Source organism: Miniopterus natalensis, chromosome 19, assembly GCF_054644295.1.
Source record: "Miniopterus natalensis isolate mMinNat1 chromosome 19, mMinNat1.hap1, whole genome shotgun sequence".
Taxonomy (NCBI): domain Eukaryota; kingdom Metazoa; phylum Chordata; class Mammalia; order Chiroptera; family Miniopteridae; genus Miniopterus; species Miniopterus natalensis.
Genome location: NC_142099.1, coordinates 13,857,147 through 13,872,549, shown reverse-complemented (window position 1 = coordinate 13,872,549; position 15,403 = coordinate 13,857,147). Strand labels below are relative to the sequence as shown.

Below are 15,403 nucleotides of genomic sequence, written 5' to 3'. Positions count from 1 at the left end.
TTTTTACAAGAGAAGACACAAGGTAAAGAAAGACAACCACACTGGAGAAGGATCATGGTGAGGGAAATGTCACTATCATGGCCATAATAAAGTCTTCCAAGAAAAAGGACTTGCATCGCTCCCTCTCCTGAGCAAGCTGCCCGTGTCCCACAAACCAGTTCTGTCTGTTTTCCTATCTAGAGCACTTGTTCATAAACACATACCTCTTGGCTGTGCTCCACTGAGAACCGAAAGAAAGAATAACTCATAAAGGGACTTTTATTATTAAGAAAAACTCTTGTCTTCCCAAAGGAATCAAGATATCAGCAGAGAAGGACTGACTCTTGGAAAATCAGAAGTGACCATTCCCTAACCTATTCCTGCCCATGAGTGCCTTGTGCAAAAGCTAGGATGTGACTCTCTTGTATTTCCACTGACTCTTAGGAGGAGGCATATTCCTCTTCCACCCTTATCAGTGAGCTCTGGGAGGAACAAATGTGAAAGCCAAATCCAGCTAAGAAACTTTGGGACAGCGAAGTCAAGGGCAGGATGGATCAGGCCTGAGGTAGGAGGGAGGAACCCTGTACCGCCTCTTGGCCTTTTTCTGAGAAAGACACCGAGGCAGCTCATAGGCTAAAGAACTCCTGGTTCCTCCCCTGTCACCTCACTACCCACTACTCAGTAGACCCAAAGAATGCAAGGACTAAAGCTACAAGGAGATGGGAAAGAGAAGAGTGGGGCGAGGCTGTTTTCCCAGACTTATGTCAGGAGGAGCTACAGAGGCACACACAGCAGGGCAAAGACCAGACTATCTCCACCTGTCGCTTTGCATTGTTTCCAAGAAGGAAACAAAAGTGGATTGCTCAGCAGTTTCTGATCTTTAGACATTAAGGCGATGAAGAGGAATCATTTAAATTTTTTCCTAATGGGGTTTCAGAATGCTCCTGGCAGATTTACATTAAACTATCTCAGAATGCCATTTTTAGAAAACAAAAATTATTTTCTTCTACGTATGATACAGTATTTACATTCCATGGAGTGTAGGACAGAGACGGGTGGTGTGAACCCAACTGATGGTGAGAGAGTGAGTCAGGGTGGGGGGTGGGGGTGGGAGCTGACAGGGACAAGAAGAGAAAGAGTGGGTTTTGTGCCTGCTCAGCAGTGCTCTGCGTTGTCAAGAATCCAGGTTTAAAAAAACAACTAAAGGACTGGGGAGGAGCAGACTGGTTTCAAATGCACAAGAGCTAAGGGACCATCAAAGGCAATATCGCCACTCTCCATGGAGACTCAGCTTTTTAACTCCCTTCTCAGAAGCAAGTTAGAAAGTGATGCTCCTGCATGGAGGTAGACCTTCAATTTTAGCTGATCCCTCAGGCCTTGCTTCAAGCTGCTGCTTATTAGAGTCCCTCTTCAGGCTGGCAAAAATACCTACTGCCTATCCAAGCATACTTATTGTCAGAGAAGCCTCTGCCACCTGAGAAGTCTCAACATTAGAAACGTGGCTGGACTAGGAGTAAGGAGACTTGAATTCTAATCCCAGCAGGATGCTGAATGTCTTTCAACCTGTTGCCCTCTGGCACAAGGAGGACTGAATTCTGTGGTTCCCCTCACCCCTCCACCTTGTGAGACTCATAAGTTCCAAGAATCAAGCACTTTGTTTTGAGGGAAAAGATACCCCAAGGAATCCAAGTTACCTTTATGACTCAGTCACACTGTTATTTTTAAGAGTCATCACTGAAAAATTTAAGGAGGCCCTTTGCCTTATGAAATAAAACTAACCACACCTAAGCTACTTGAGAAGACTCTACAGCTTCTCAAGGGCCAGCATTTCTGGAAAAACAAAGGCCAGTTTAATCCTTCAAACCTCTGATGATTTCTAACCCTTCAAGCAAGAAATGGCTGTCGCTTCCATATAGAGCTGCAAAGGGGGGTCACAGTCATCTCTCTCTCCTCTCCCTGTCCTCATGCCTAAGAACAGTGTTTGGGATCAGCAGGACGTGTTCACTGGTACCATCCTATAGCTGAATTTGAAGTCTCCAAAGCTGTTTTTAGAGACGCCACCTTGTTTTGTAAAGCCAATTCTGCCTCCTGAGTCGGATGTGTCCATGTGCTTCATCACAATCTAACCGTAGGCCGCCGCCTGCCCCTTCAGAGCAGGCGCACTGACAGCAAGAACACTCCACTTCTCAAGGAGTCTTCCTCCTGCAAACCTAGCTTAATCCACTCCACCTTTGTTTCTTGGCTTACTGCAGACCTCTGGACCTTGAGCTCAGTAAAAGAGCAGAGATGTAAGAGGTAATAGGAAGAATAGAGGGGAATAATGGAAATAGATTTTGCAAGAGCAAAATATTCTTTGCAGAGGTGGGGAGAGTAACTGTCCAGAGAAGCCCAATAAAAAGAGGCCAATTTCAGGTAGTCAGCAAATACAGTTCGGCACAAAACACAATTTTCATGGATTAAAATCTGTAACTTGATATTGGCAGCTAGGCTAATTTCTTCAGTTTGTATTAGACATGCAAGTATAAGGTTACATTGTTATATATAAACTTGTAGAGGTCTTTCCCTCTCTCTTTTTCCCCATTTAAAAAAAAAAAAAAAAGAGAGAGAATTTCTAAGTGCCTTGCAAAGGAGGAAAATCATCATCCCTAAGAACTGATCTGCAGCTGTGGTCATGTGGGGTGTTCTTTGTGGAGTTGATTTTGTAAGAAATTTTCTTCTACAACTAAAATGAGGTTTTTGAGTCCGCTTCTCTCTGTCACCTCTCTCCCCACCACGTCCCTGCCCAGCCCAGCCCTGGGGTGAGAGGTGAGGAGCGTGGGATTAGTACTCGCTCAGACTGTGCCACTTGGCCACAGGCTTGCGGGGGCTCTCGCACACCTCTCGCCAGTGTTCGGCACCACTGGCTGTGACACTGTGCGCCCCCAGGATCAGCCTCCCCACCACCTCGTTCTTGGTGGTGCGATCAAAGTCGATGACGAGGAACTCGATGCTGATATCGGGCAGGAGGTCAGTGGGGATGTCGTAGATGAAAGACTCGTTGAAGACTGGGTTCAAAGTGCACTTCTTCACGTGGGTTTTCTTCTTGGCGATGCGCTTTCTGCCGTAGTAGACGTTCACCTTGACGTAAGGATCTGGGGCCCCCAGAGAGACAAGAAAAAGGGAGACAGGCCTATGACACAGTTCTCTCCTACATAATGGCGGTTTCATGCTGGGAGAGAGGGGGTTCTGTGGGCCCTCCTTTGGGGCCACCCCTACGTGGTCTTTAGTGATGACACGATGAATGCATCCTGACTGTACTTGAGCCTGCCTGCCTGCACTGGGGGCAAGGAAACCAAGCAGGAGAGAACAGGACAACTCCTCTCCGAAGAAACCCGATGACACCAAGAAGCGTTATGGGGCACAGAGACTAACAACGCCTGCAGTCTTTGTGAGAGTCTCACCTCGAGCAAGCACTCAGCACCTGGCACCCCTCCATTAGGAGACCTCACCAAAGGTAAAGACCCCATTTGCTTACCCAAAGCACCTCCCCGGCTAGGAAAACCTACAACCTAGATATTCACCAGGGAGAGAAGGTGGACACAGAGAGGAACGGATGCAAAGTGACAGGTGTGAGGGTCCTGACATGTGTGTGTGGGGGGGGAGTCTGGGTCACAGGCAAGAAGAGGGGGGTGTCATTCAGACATTTAGAAATAGGTTGAGCCTGGCTGGCGTGGCTCAGCGGTTGAGCATCGACTTAGGATCCAGGAGATCGGGGTTCGATTCCCAGATCAGGGCACATGCCCGGGTTCAGGGCTCAATTCCCCAGCAGAGGGTGTGCAGGAGGCAGCCGATCAATGACTCTCATCGTTGATGTTTCTATCTCCCTCCCTCTCCCTTCCTCTCTCTGAAATCAATAAAAACATATTTTAAAAAACAGACATAGGTTGAAGTAAATAGCTGCTACCTGAGAGACCGGTGATATCCATCTTCGGCAAGTGTCTGGCTTTGAGGACCACCACTGTCATTCTCTGTGCCACAGGCTGATATGACAGAGATACCTGGAGCTCCCCTCTGCTAATGCACTTCTGTGAAGAAAAAACAGCTGATGAGAATCCCGGCAGGGGGGCAGGGCGTGGCACAGAAAGAGTGCAGAGGAGAGGGGAGAGGGGCGGGGAGGAAGCTCAGGAGGAGAGGGCTACCTGGAGGTGCCCATCCCCTGAAAAGATCTTACTGTCACATTGAACAGGGCAGGGGGAAAGGAACTCTTCTAATTATAATCCTGATACTAAGTAAAATCACTTGCATGGAGAGGCAGCACAGCCTAGTACTGAACTTAAGAGCCCAGACTCTGAAGCCAGCCTGGCCTGGATTCAAATCCTGACCGCTGCTTCTCATTGGGATGACCTGGGACCACCTACTTGGCATCTCTGCAGTACTCCAGTTTCCTCATCTATAAAATGGAGATAGAAACAGCACCTAATTCAGAGGATTATTAAAAGGATTAGATAATTAAATTTTGTAAAACGCCACAGTGCCTGGAGTATATTGTGCGCTATGGAAGTGTATCCTCTCATTTGGTTCTTGTGATAAAAATGTACAGTGGGAGGTAGGAAATTTGGGTTCGAGCCTTCACTTTGCCACTTAATCACCACCTGGCCTTGGGCAAGCCCCTGACCTTTCTGGAGCCTGTTCCTCCATATCGCAGGGTGAATATCCACGGCTGCTCCGCCTGCCTCAGTTGTGCACTTTTGAGTGTTTTCTCCAGCCAAGTCGGCTTTCTCCCCTATGCCCACATCTTTATTTCCTCATCTTTTAAGTCTATTCTAGGCTCTGTTCTGAGCTTGGGCAAAAACCCTCTAGCCTCTAAGAGCATTTTACACACATTTGGATACTCACTACATGCCAAGTGCTGGGGATACACAGCTGACAGGACTCAGTGGCTCCCAAGGAGCTTACCATGTAGTAGAAGAGACAGAGCTAGAAGTAAAGATGTACCTGTCAGAGAAGTAAGAAGCCTGTCCAAGTGCTGCTGTGAGATTCGGGAAGGCTTTGCCAGCTGACATTGGGCTGAGTTTCTGAAGGGGGAGTAAGAGGCCGTGAGACAATGGGCAGACGGCAGCTCACGTCAGGCAGAGTGGCAGGAGCGCCGTACAAAGGCATTGGGCCCTGAAAGGGGACATCTGTGTTCAGAGAATGGCGAGAGGCGCGCGTGCCTGCTGTTGGGGTGCCTGGCAGGAGGGATGAGTCAGGAACCTAGAGAGGTGGGTGAGGTGAGGGTAAGGAGCAGTGGGCACGCTAACCCAACAGCAGAGTCACCACTAGGCAGATGAGGGCTGTAAGTATAGGAGCGACAATGTTATTATGGTTGCTGTTAATATTTTATTAATAATATTATTATTCTGGTGAAAGCTGGACAATGAACTAAAGTGGAGAAAGACCAAAGTCAGAAAGCTCAGTTAAGGGGCTGCTGCAATAGGCTCAGGAGGAAATGAGGAGGCCTGGAAGCAGGGCTCTAGCAGAGGGCATGGACGTGGGGGTAAGAGATGCCTCGGGAAGAACTGTCAGGATTTTCCAGGTGTAGGTAGCTAACTGGATGTAAATGTAGGGGAGAGGGAAGAGATGGAGAAATATTTCCTTTTGCTTGTTGGTTTTTTCTTGTTGGAGGACTATTTCTTAAGTTTCTAGCTTAGAAAGTGGGGCTGAGGCTGAGATGAAAACAAAAGAAGGTAGAAGTTGAGGAATTTAAGACACTGGGCCCTGGTCAGGTAGTTCAGTTGGTTAGGGCGTCATCCCAATATGCCAAAGTTGCAAGCTCTATCTCCGGTAAGAACACATACAAGAAGCAACCAATGAATGCATAAATAAGTGAAACAACAAAATGGATGTTCCTCTCTCCAAAAATCAATCAAAAAACAACAACAACCCACTAAGTTCAAGATTATGGTTTAGGTTTCCTGATTATTTGTTTAAAACTGTTTCCTAAATCATTCATTATAGAAAATCTTCCTAATCTAAACCCCCAGGTCCCTTCCCTAGTTCTTTGAGAAAGTGGACAACTGCTGGTTACCCTTTTAATACTTTTCTCCCCTAAAATGACTCCTCAGGCAACCGTTTTCCTTCTGGCCCCCTTCATCTTTGGCATTTTACATGGGCCGAATGCCTGTCCCCATTCAGCTGTCCCTTTGTGTACCCAAGTCTGCTGCCACACCACCACCTGAATGCCATTCCCTTCTGCATTGAAGAATAGAGTTTCATGTCCCCTCACTCCCCTCCCCTTCTTTTGCCACCCAATCCCATTCCAAGTAGCACTGCCAAGGGCTCTTTCTCAAAGGCTCTTTGTCAAGGGCTGGGAGCGAGCTGTTTCCCAGTCCCTTGGCTTAATGAGGCAAAGACCCTGTTGTGGGGCAGACAAGCAGAAGGGCAAGGGGGAGGAAGGGTTTTATCCATGCCTGACCGAGCTGGGAGGCTTTGCCCGCCCTCAGTGGGAAAAGAGGAACAGGAGCATTGGTCCTAAAGGGGGCATCCAGACAAGGGACCACTCAGCCAAGGGAGAAGTCTATTTTCTCTAATTAGCAGCGCCCCTTCCAGAGTGATTTTCTAGCTGCAGAGTCATTGCTTTAGGTGGACCCACACATCCTCAATAAACCTTTATTGGGGTTGGAAGTGCCACCTCCACATAAATCACAGTCATGGGAAAACAAAAGAAACAAAAACCTTAATGTTCAACCACATCGCGGCCCCTTTTAACCTCCTCAAAACACACACAGCAACCTTCTTTATTGTTCCTGGAAAACTGACATTCCTTTTTCTTTCTCTCTTTTCAGTCCCTTTGGCTAGAATGGGTGACCTCTAAGGTCCCTTGTGAATTTGAGATTTTAAGAATCCTTTTGTTAAGTGACCACTGTCCCAGGACATCAATACCAGATGCGACAATGGAAAGACAGGAAACGGTTTAGAAAACAATGACCTGAAGAAATTAGGAGCCTAAGAACTCTCTATTATCTACTTTGTAAATCTCTTCTTTCCCACGTCTCTTTTTTATTCCCCAGCCGGCTCTGTACTGCCTCCCTTCTCTTGGTGGGGAAGTTCTTATGGGAATGTAAATCCACTTTAATTTCTGTCTGGATAAAATACTAGGAAGAAAAGCTGCCTGCCACTAAAAAAAAAAAAAAAAAAATCGAGTCCCAAAATCCAATGCAGAGATTTTGAGTTTATACTGATCTTCTTTCACTAATAGTCAAGAGTTATGTTTTCATGCTTCTTATATCTTTTTGCATATTCATGAGAGCCAAGAGTGCTCTCACAAAGTGGTCCCAGTGCCGTCACGATCCAGTCTAGAGGGAGGCTGAGGCCCAGAGAGGATGACTACTTGCCCAGAGTAAGGTAGTGAAATGGAGAGCGTAAAAAATGATGACCAGACCTGGTTTTTTTCCAACTGGACTGCACTATATAATGGAAAGGACAAGAGATGAATTTTCTGCTAAAGGCCAGGAAATGCAGTTAATAGTGCGGAGTTATATAGAGAAATGCAATTCTCACCAGTCTCCGCCCAGGAATCTTTGGAGGAAGACAATTTGGCCCCATCTTACTGTGTAAGGCTTTGTAATATAGGTCCGAAGCCTCTGTGTAAGGCTTTCTCAGCAGAGAAAGCTCTTTACAGACAGTGTGGAATCACCCAGAGTGGCTCTAACTGATGGGCTAAGGGAAAATCCAGGAAGGACCCCTGGCTACAGAGGTGACGTGACGGTCACGACTCAGGATGGAACACAGCCCTGCTCATAGGAATGGGTTGGGGAAAACACTCTTAGGAAGCCAGGAGGCTGGAAGGCTCTGGTGTGGGGCTGTGTACGCTCTGGGTGTCCTGTCTGAGACCTCTCCCAGGGAATGTGTTACTAAGAATCCCAGCCCTGGCTTATCCCTCCTGAGGAGAGTTAATAAAATAGAAATTTGGCTCATGCCAAGAGCCCCTGGCAGTTTAGCAAATGCTCCCTGCCCAGTGTCCTGGATTCGAGGCTAATTTGTCCCTACCCCGAATCAGTTGCTTTCCTTGCCAGTCTCTTCCCAGCTGCAGCTTGGCACAGAACCATCCTCCACTCTCAGCCTTGGGCTGCGAGTGCATTAGCTACCTGGAGGAATCCAGCTAGTTGGCGGCTTTACCAAAGCTGGGGCTACAGGGAAAGCTGAGCTGGAAAGGATCCTCCGGCGAAAAGAGCCGGATGAAGGCAGGCAGTGGAGCACTGCAGCTCTATAAAGGGGAGTCAGGACATGGGGAGGGGTTGGCAGAGCCTTGTGGAAAAGAGATGGCAGAAGAGGGAAAGGGACAGGAGGGGGATTAAACAGGAGAGGGGCTGCACCACACCCCCTGACTCCAGCTTCTGAGGCTATGAGGACCCCTGCTATGTTAAAATCTAAGCTATCTCATTAGGCCTGGCATTGGACATGTTTATGTCCTGACCAAAAGCCTTTATTATTATTCAAAATGTTTGGTCTTCTCTGGCCCTTATGAGGTAGGCTGAGTGTGCCATGTGGCGGCAGCAGTTCTTTGGGCAATTGCTTGACTGGGCTGGCTGCAGTGGGACAGATGAATGTTACACAATGCAGAAGATAAAAACACCTCCGGGGGACTGCTCCCTGCCCCCAACCAGCTTGATGCAGGGCCCTCCTTCAGCCTACAAACCTTGTTCCCAGAAGCTCACTGCACATTCAGCTCCTGCTGGCCTGGAAGCCTCTTTTGTCCAACCCTGAGCCTCCTGCCTCCCCACTGAGTCCAGTGTGGGCTTGCAGGTGGAAAAGGCATCAAGAGATAAGTGTGGCCCCTATTGCCAGGGCTCTTCCTGAGATGTGCAGTTTTTTATAAGTGACCCTGATATCCTTTCTAGACCTTCTACCTGTTTCTCCACTGATGCAAGTCTCCCTTTACTTTGTCAAAACAAAATACAAACATTTCCAAACCACATATATCTCCCAGGGACCAAACTTTATTAATAAAAGAAACAATAATAATAGCGGTTACAATTTATTGAAGGTTTACTATGTGCTAGGGACGATGTAAATCCATCACTTTACCTAATACCTATAAGAAACTGGGCTAAGCAGCTTGCCCAAGGTCAGTTGGCTGATGGCACTTGGATGAAAATTCAGGTCTGATTTCAAAGCCCTTGCTATTAACCACTTATATTTTATCCTGAAAAAAGAATGAAACTCTGAATTTAAAATAACAACTTCTTTCAAAGCTCCTACCACACTCACTGTATGGTAATTGCCAAGATTGTTTGTCTTTCCTCCACTAAAGTAAAAGCTCCTCCAGGGCACTAACATGCCAGGGGTATGATCTCATTTGCACCTCATAGCGCTGTAAGGAAGGTAATATCAGCTCCATTTTACATCTGAGGAAAGAGAAACTTAGAAGGGTTACTCACCCATGTCACACAGCTGGAAAAGGGTGAGCTGGAACATGAGCTCAGACAGTCCAACTCCAGAGCCTGAGGGCTTAACCATAGAACTACATTGCCTCCCCAATCATGGAAGAAATGAGTGAACTAACGGACGACAGGGGGCACATTTCTTGTACCCCTGAAATTACAACTCAGGTGGGAGAGAAGGCTCTCACTCCTCTTCTATTGCAAATAGAGAGGAGGAAGAGAGAGAGAAAGACCTGTGGCAAAGGTTTGGGCCTGGCTAAGGGGTTCAAAGGTGAAGCAATTCATTAAATTGCATTTATAAAATGGTTATTAAAAGGCATGATACTATTTACACCCCTAGGTTTGGGCTGGGAAAGGAAAGCTGAGGGGAAAATTACTGAACTACTTTCGTAGTTTCTCAGCTGTGAGAAATCAGTTCACTAGAGGAAGATCACACATTATTTCAAAGAAAAAACTTAGCCCCTAGATCCCAGCAGGCTAGGAAGTTGCTTCCTAGAAGAGACCCAGCCTGCCAGGCCCTCGGTCTTACTTGGACCACCGCTTGTTCTTGACAGCTGGGAGCTCCCCCCAGGCCTTCTTTGCCACCCATTTCATCTCCTTCCCCTCCCATTTGTCCTCTAAGATCTCAACTCCCCCAACCCACCATCCCTCCCCAACGCACATATCCTCCTCACCTGGATGTTCCTTTTGATGATGTCCCTAGTCAGCTGTACCTTGCCTGTGCTGGGGTCCACCCCAGCCAGTGGCACCATGACCTCCCCAATCACGTCGTCCCGAGAGAAGCGGTCAAAGCTGAGAACGAGAAAGTGCAGCACCAGGTCCTGGAGCTGGCTGTAGGGGATGCCGTAGAAGGTAAAGGTCTCGTCAAACACAGGGTCCAGGGTCTTCCGCAGCACCCTGGTCTTCACCCGGTGCCGCTTGTCGGGAAGGATGGTCATTTTGATGTAGGGGTCAGAGCCCTGGGTCTGGTCATCCATCACGGGCAGCCCATGGGCCTCCTGGATTGTCACCACCAGGGCTTTTTTGGGGAAGTTATAGTCCACTGAGAAGGTGAGGGATCCCAGCATGACGTCCTCCTCTGGAGATGATGGAGAAGTAGTTTTGCTCTCCCCAGGGGTTAGGCTTGCAATGGGGCTTCTCAGCTCTTCCCCATAGTTCACTTTGATGGGTAACTGGTCTATACAAGACCCAGAGCTAGGTGCCCTGGGACTCTTGTCTCGGCCCAGCAGGCCAGCCTCTGCTGCGTCCACCAACAGGTTCCCATGTCCACCTTCCCTCCCAGGGCCATCTTTGTCTCTTCGCACTTTGATGATTTTCTTCTTGTTGCTGAGGGTCTCTGGGTATATACTGATGCCTTTGAGCATATGAATAAACTTGTATGGTGGGGTCTTGTGCTTCTTCTCTGCTTGCTGGTGGCAGCATGTCCAGACAAAGACGGTCACCGAGATGGACACCACCAGTAGAGAAGCCCCAATAAGGCCTGCCACCACTGGCGATACATCTGAAGGTGGAGACCAGAGATGCGATTATTATGTCCTTGCCAGGCATTGCGCTAAAGCTCTCTCTCTCTAAATGAAAGAACTCATTAAATACCATTAATATACTCACTTTACCATTGGGAAACCTGTGGACTCAAATCTGCCCTAGGCCAAGTGTAGCAAATGGCAGTGATGGGATTTTAACCCTGCTTTGCCTGATACCAAAGTGTTGCTGCATTATGGATAATCAGGACAGTAAAAGATCTGGAAACCATAGCTAGTGAAGGAAAATGGAAGGAACTGAAGGAGCTGAGGGGTCTAGGAATAATAACTTTCTTCAATTACTGAAGGCACTGTGATGGAAGAAGGTGTGATTTGACTTTACTTTGGAGGGCAAGTCCAGTACCAGCGCACACAGGCTACAGGAGGACAGATCTGACTCAATGAAAGGAGTCAAATTATTACTAGAACTGCCTCACAATGGCCCAGATTGCTTCATAAAGCAGTGAATCTACAACTGAAAACTTTTGGAGGTTGAATCACCATTGTCAGGGATATTCTAAAAGGGATTTCTTCCACGGAGATTGCGTTAAATCTCTCTGAAGTTTTTCCTACTTCAAACGTCCCATGGTTCTATGAAAGTTGGGACCAGGTAAGAAAAGAAGGGGTCAACCCTGGCCGTGTAGCTCAGTTGGTTAGGGTGTCGTCCCGATACACCAAGGTTGTGGGTTTGATCCCTGGTCAGGGCACATACAGGAAGCAACCAGTGAGTGCAGAAATAAGTGGAGCAGCAAAATTGATGTTTCTCTCTCTCTCTCTTCTTCTCTCTCAAATCAATAAAAATAAATTTTTTTAAAGAAAAAGAGGGGCTACATTTTAAAATAATATAGATGAGGAATAAGGCCACTAACAAAATAAATCAAGGCGACCATGTCCATACTGAATAATAGCAGCATTTATTCTCAGAGCAGTAAGTGAAATAATAGTTCTTACGGAGTTTTCACAAAATGGGGGCAGCTTGTGTTCAGCTCATTGAGAGCAAGCAAAAGTAACGTCCTGCTCACCTTTGAATGTCTGAGTCTCTTGCATCTAATACAAGTTCAGTGAATACTTATTTGAACAATTGATTGGTTTCAACTGTCAATCAAAATAAGCTGAAAAAATGGCTCTCTACTCACCAATCAGGGACTCTCCTGAAAACTGCTTGCTACTCATTAGTGAAACTGAACATTGATTGTCTCTGTGAGAAGAGGAAAGCAGGGAACCACCAAGACAGGTATATTTTTGAGAATGATTTGAAAGAGAGATCTAAAGGGCCATGTTGGGAGACATCTGGGTGACCCTTTTGGCTCTACCATAAATTTACTCTGTGATCTTGAGGGAACCCACTGCTGCTTACCATGCCTCAACATTTACTATTAGAAAATGCAGGCGGTGTGGGTAAGAGAGAAGATGAAGGATTCTTATCTTTTGGGAGGACAGAGAAGGAAGAGAAACAAAGTAATCCATTTATGAATCACCTAGGTGCTTTTCTCCACCTTATTTCCCACCTTTGCCCTGCTTTCTTCTTCACTGAGTATTTATTAACCTCTGCCTCTCCCCCCCATATTCAAGGCAGTTAACTAGAAAAATCAGAGATGTTGAAACTCAGAACCCTCTGTCTAACTTTAGTCAAAAGGTTGGTGAGAAAAGGATGTTGGAACTAATATCTGAAATGAGTGTTTTATAGTAATTGTAAATTGCAGTGACCCATGCTGCTTGCTCCTTCTGTCCTCCAAGGTCATGGATAATTGAATGTTGGCTTGGTGTATCTCCCAAGGACTAAGGCATTTGAAATGCAGTACTCTATGAGACATGAAAAAGTCAGAAGTAACAGTTCTCTACGTAGGAAACCCTCTGTAAGGGTTGAAAGACCTGCAAGACACATCTGGGCTATGCTCAACTCTGTCAGTCCCTGGTCAGATCTGCTTAGTGACCTCTTTTACTAAAACAGCTTTTCCCTGTCAAGTAGACCAGTGTGATACAGAAATGAGAATAAACTTCAGCATCAACTGGACATTGGCACTGCCCTCACTAGTTTGTGTAACTTTTATCTGCTTTATCTCCCTGAGCCTCAGTTTCCTTATCTGGAAAATATATATAATAATTCCTACACCAGAGGGTATTTGTAAGGATTAAATAAAATGTAGTATGTAAAAGGCTGATAAAATTTCTTTTCTCTTTTCCACTAATATTCCTTCTAAAGGAAATCACTACATTATACTCCACACCATCTCATTTTCCAAGGAATCGGGAACTGCAGTTAGAAAAAAGAGTATGTTGAAAAGAAGGCATAAGAAGAAAAAGAAAGAGCAGAAGAAAATCATAGGGTGCTCATGCAATCATCAAAGGGACATCTATTTTGGAAATTTAGGACTCAAAGAATAGCTATGCAGAAGGTGAAGTGGAAGAAAAAAATATCAAGATTTAGATTTGGGAATCAGTGGGAACCGTAGTTAATGGGTGTGATCTGTTGTCTGGGTACTTTCCCTGATCCTATGTCTTCTGATATTGAGAGAATGGAGTACATTGATTTCTGCTCATTCCCATAAACCTCTTACTGGGGAGAAAAGCCATTTCCTAGTTGGATTGTGGCCCCACCCTAAACATCGGATGCTCAAACCTTCTGGATTGTCTGAGGGTTAGGACCTCTTAAGGAATATGAAGGAAGCCTAGACTGACAGCAAGTCTCACTGGCTTCTACGATCCAAACTGGGGTAAGTAGAACTGAGGGAGAAGCAGGGCAATTTTTTTTTTTTTAATTTTTGCACCAGCAAAGCACAGCACAGGTAGTCTGTTACCCTAGTATATTTTGCAGGAATTCCCTAGGAGGAAAAAGCATCCTTCTTGAGCTTCTATTTTCCGTCTTTCCTATTTTCCACTCCACTCTCTGCTCCAAGTAATGTAACAGATCTTGGAGCCTCGCCGAGATGACGTAATGCTTTCTCTGGTACACAAAGCGGCCTCCCCCGGGCTTGGCCTCTCTCGCCCCTCCCCCTCCGGCCTGGATCGGGCCCCCACCAGCTCCACATCAGCGCAGACGAGTCCCCCTGTTTGAAAAGCCAGCCCAGGGAACGCGGAACAAAAGGCCTGGGAGCAAGCGCCTAGGCGCTGCCAGGAGGCCCAGAAATAGACATCACGTCATCCCCTAGCCCAGCAGCACCAAGCGCCATTTGGTAGCATCGGACGGACCCCACCATTACGATGCAGAATAGAACTTGAGGGGCTCACGTTTCCTCCTAGCTCCAGCATCCAGCTGACCGGCTTAAGGAGTGGCTTCCTTTTTGCTCCCCACCCCCGCACCTCTCTCCCCAGAGGCCGCTGCCTCCCTGGCTGCCAGCCACACAGCCCACAGTCTCCAAACTGCCATCTTGGTGCCCCATCCCCCTTGCCACCTCCCTCCCCCGCAGCCCTGAGGAGTAGGAGGGGGAGGAAGGGGCACCGCCCTTCGTGCCCCAAGGGGGAGGGCTCGGCCTACTCCACCTCTCCTCCCCCAGAAGGAGGGGTTCACATCCTCCGCAAGCTCGCCGTTTCTCACCTCCAGCGGTGCTGACGATGCACCACACAAGGTTTTAGCATCCTGGACCTCCCAGCCCGTGTGTCTCTAGCCTTCCCAGTCTCTGCAGCTTAAGTTCAGGCTCTGTCCACTACCCGGTACCCACCACCCCAGGCCCGATTCTAGCGGGGCTGCCACTTAAAGACCCTGGTCTGGGCTTCATTCCCTGTGCAGCCTCTGGGTTCCCCTAGCTTTAGCAACGTTTTCAACTACCGCAGGCTTAGTTTGACGGACTGTACTTACCAACGGCAGGTCGGATATTGATGAACTCGTCCATGTCGTAATCAGAGGCTATTGCTATAAATGCTTTTTCAATGGCCAGACAATTCTGGGGACCCCGAACCAGAACCGAAGCTGCCGCTGTACAGCGCTAGGTCAGGGGAGGGGGAAGGTATCTGGCGGATGTCTCCTGCGACGGTCTGGTCCCTGGTTGCCAGCTGCGGTCGCCTCTTAAGATGCTCCAGGGATGCTCTGAGCTAAGGATGCAGGTGCAGCCAGACTGGTCCTGATGCGAGGGAGGCCCCGCCTTCTTCCGAGCGGCCCTCGGCAGGAGACTCCGCCTCTGCCCGAAGAGTTCCGGAAGGCAGTCCCCGCCCCTTTCCGGAAGACCTCTGGGAGGCTCCCCATCGCCGGGATTTCCCGAGAATGAGACCCCGCCCACTGGCGGGCTGTTTGTCTAAAGGAGAAAACCCAGGATGGAGTAAGAAGTGTAGGTATATTATCATATGAGAAGCTATAGATCCTGTGATTCGGGTTCCCTGGGCTTAATATAGCAGCAGAATATTCTGGGTGAGAGGGGGCCTAGGATTTTGGAAAAACAAAATTCTATACTGCCTGCATTTCAGTATCAATTTGCCGTTATTGTTATGCATTTCTGAGCCCATTAAAGGTTATTGTGGAAACTTTTTTTTTTAAAACCTCACCCCGAGGGTATTTTTCCATTGATTTTC

General features: G+C 47.5%; 1 protein-coding gene across 1 annotated transcript; it reads right to left on the bottom strand.

Annotated features, from left to right (window-relative positions):
- Window positions 1-1,280: 1,280 nt before the first annotated feature.
- On the bottom strand, window positions 1,281-14,961 carry SYT11 (synaptotagmin 11). The gene is made up of 4 exons (XM_016221648.2): window positions 14,697-14,961; window positions 10,055-10,881; window positions 3,920-4,043; window positions 1,281-3,110 (listed from the first exon to the last, which is right to left on the bottom strand). Exons 1-4 carry the CDS (start codon window positions 14,728-14,730, stop codon window positions 2,800-2,802), a joined length of 1,296 nt encoding a protein of 431 aa, XP_016077134.1. The 5' UTR covers window positions 14,731-14,961; the 3' UTR covers window positions 1,281-2,799.
- Between the last annotated feature and the right edge of the window lie 442 nt (window positions 14,962-15,403).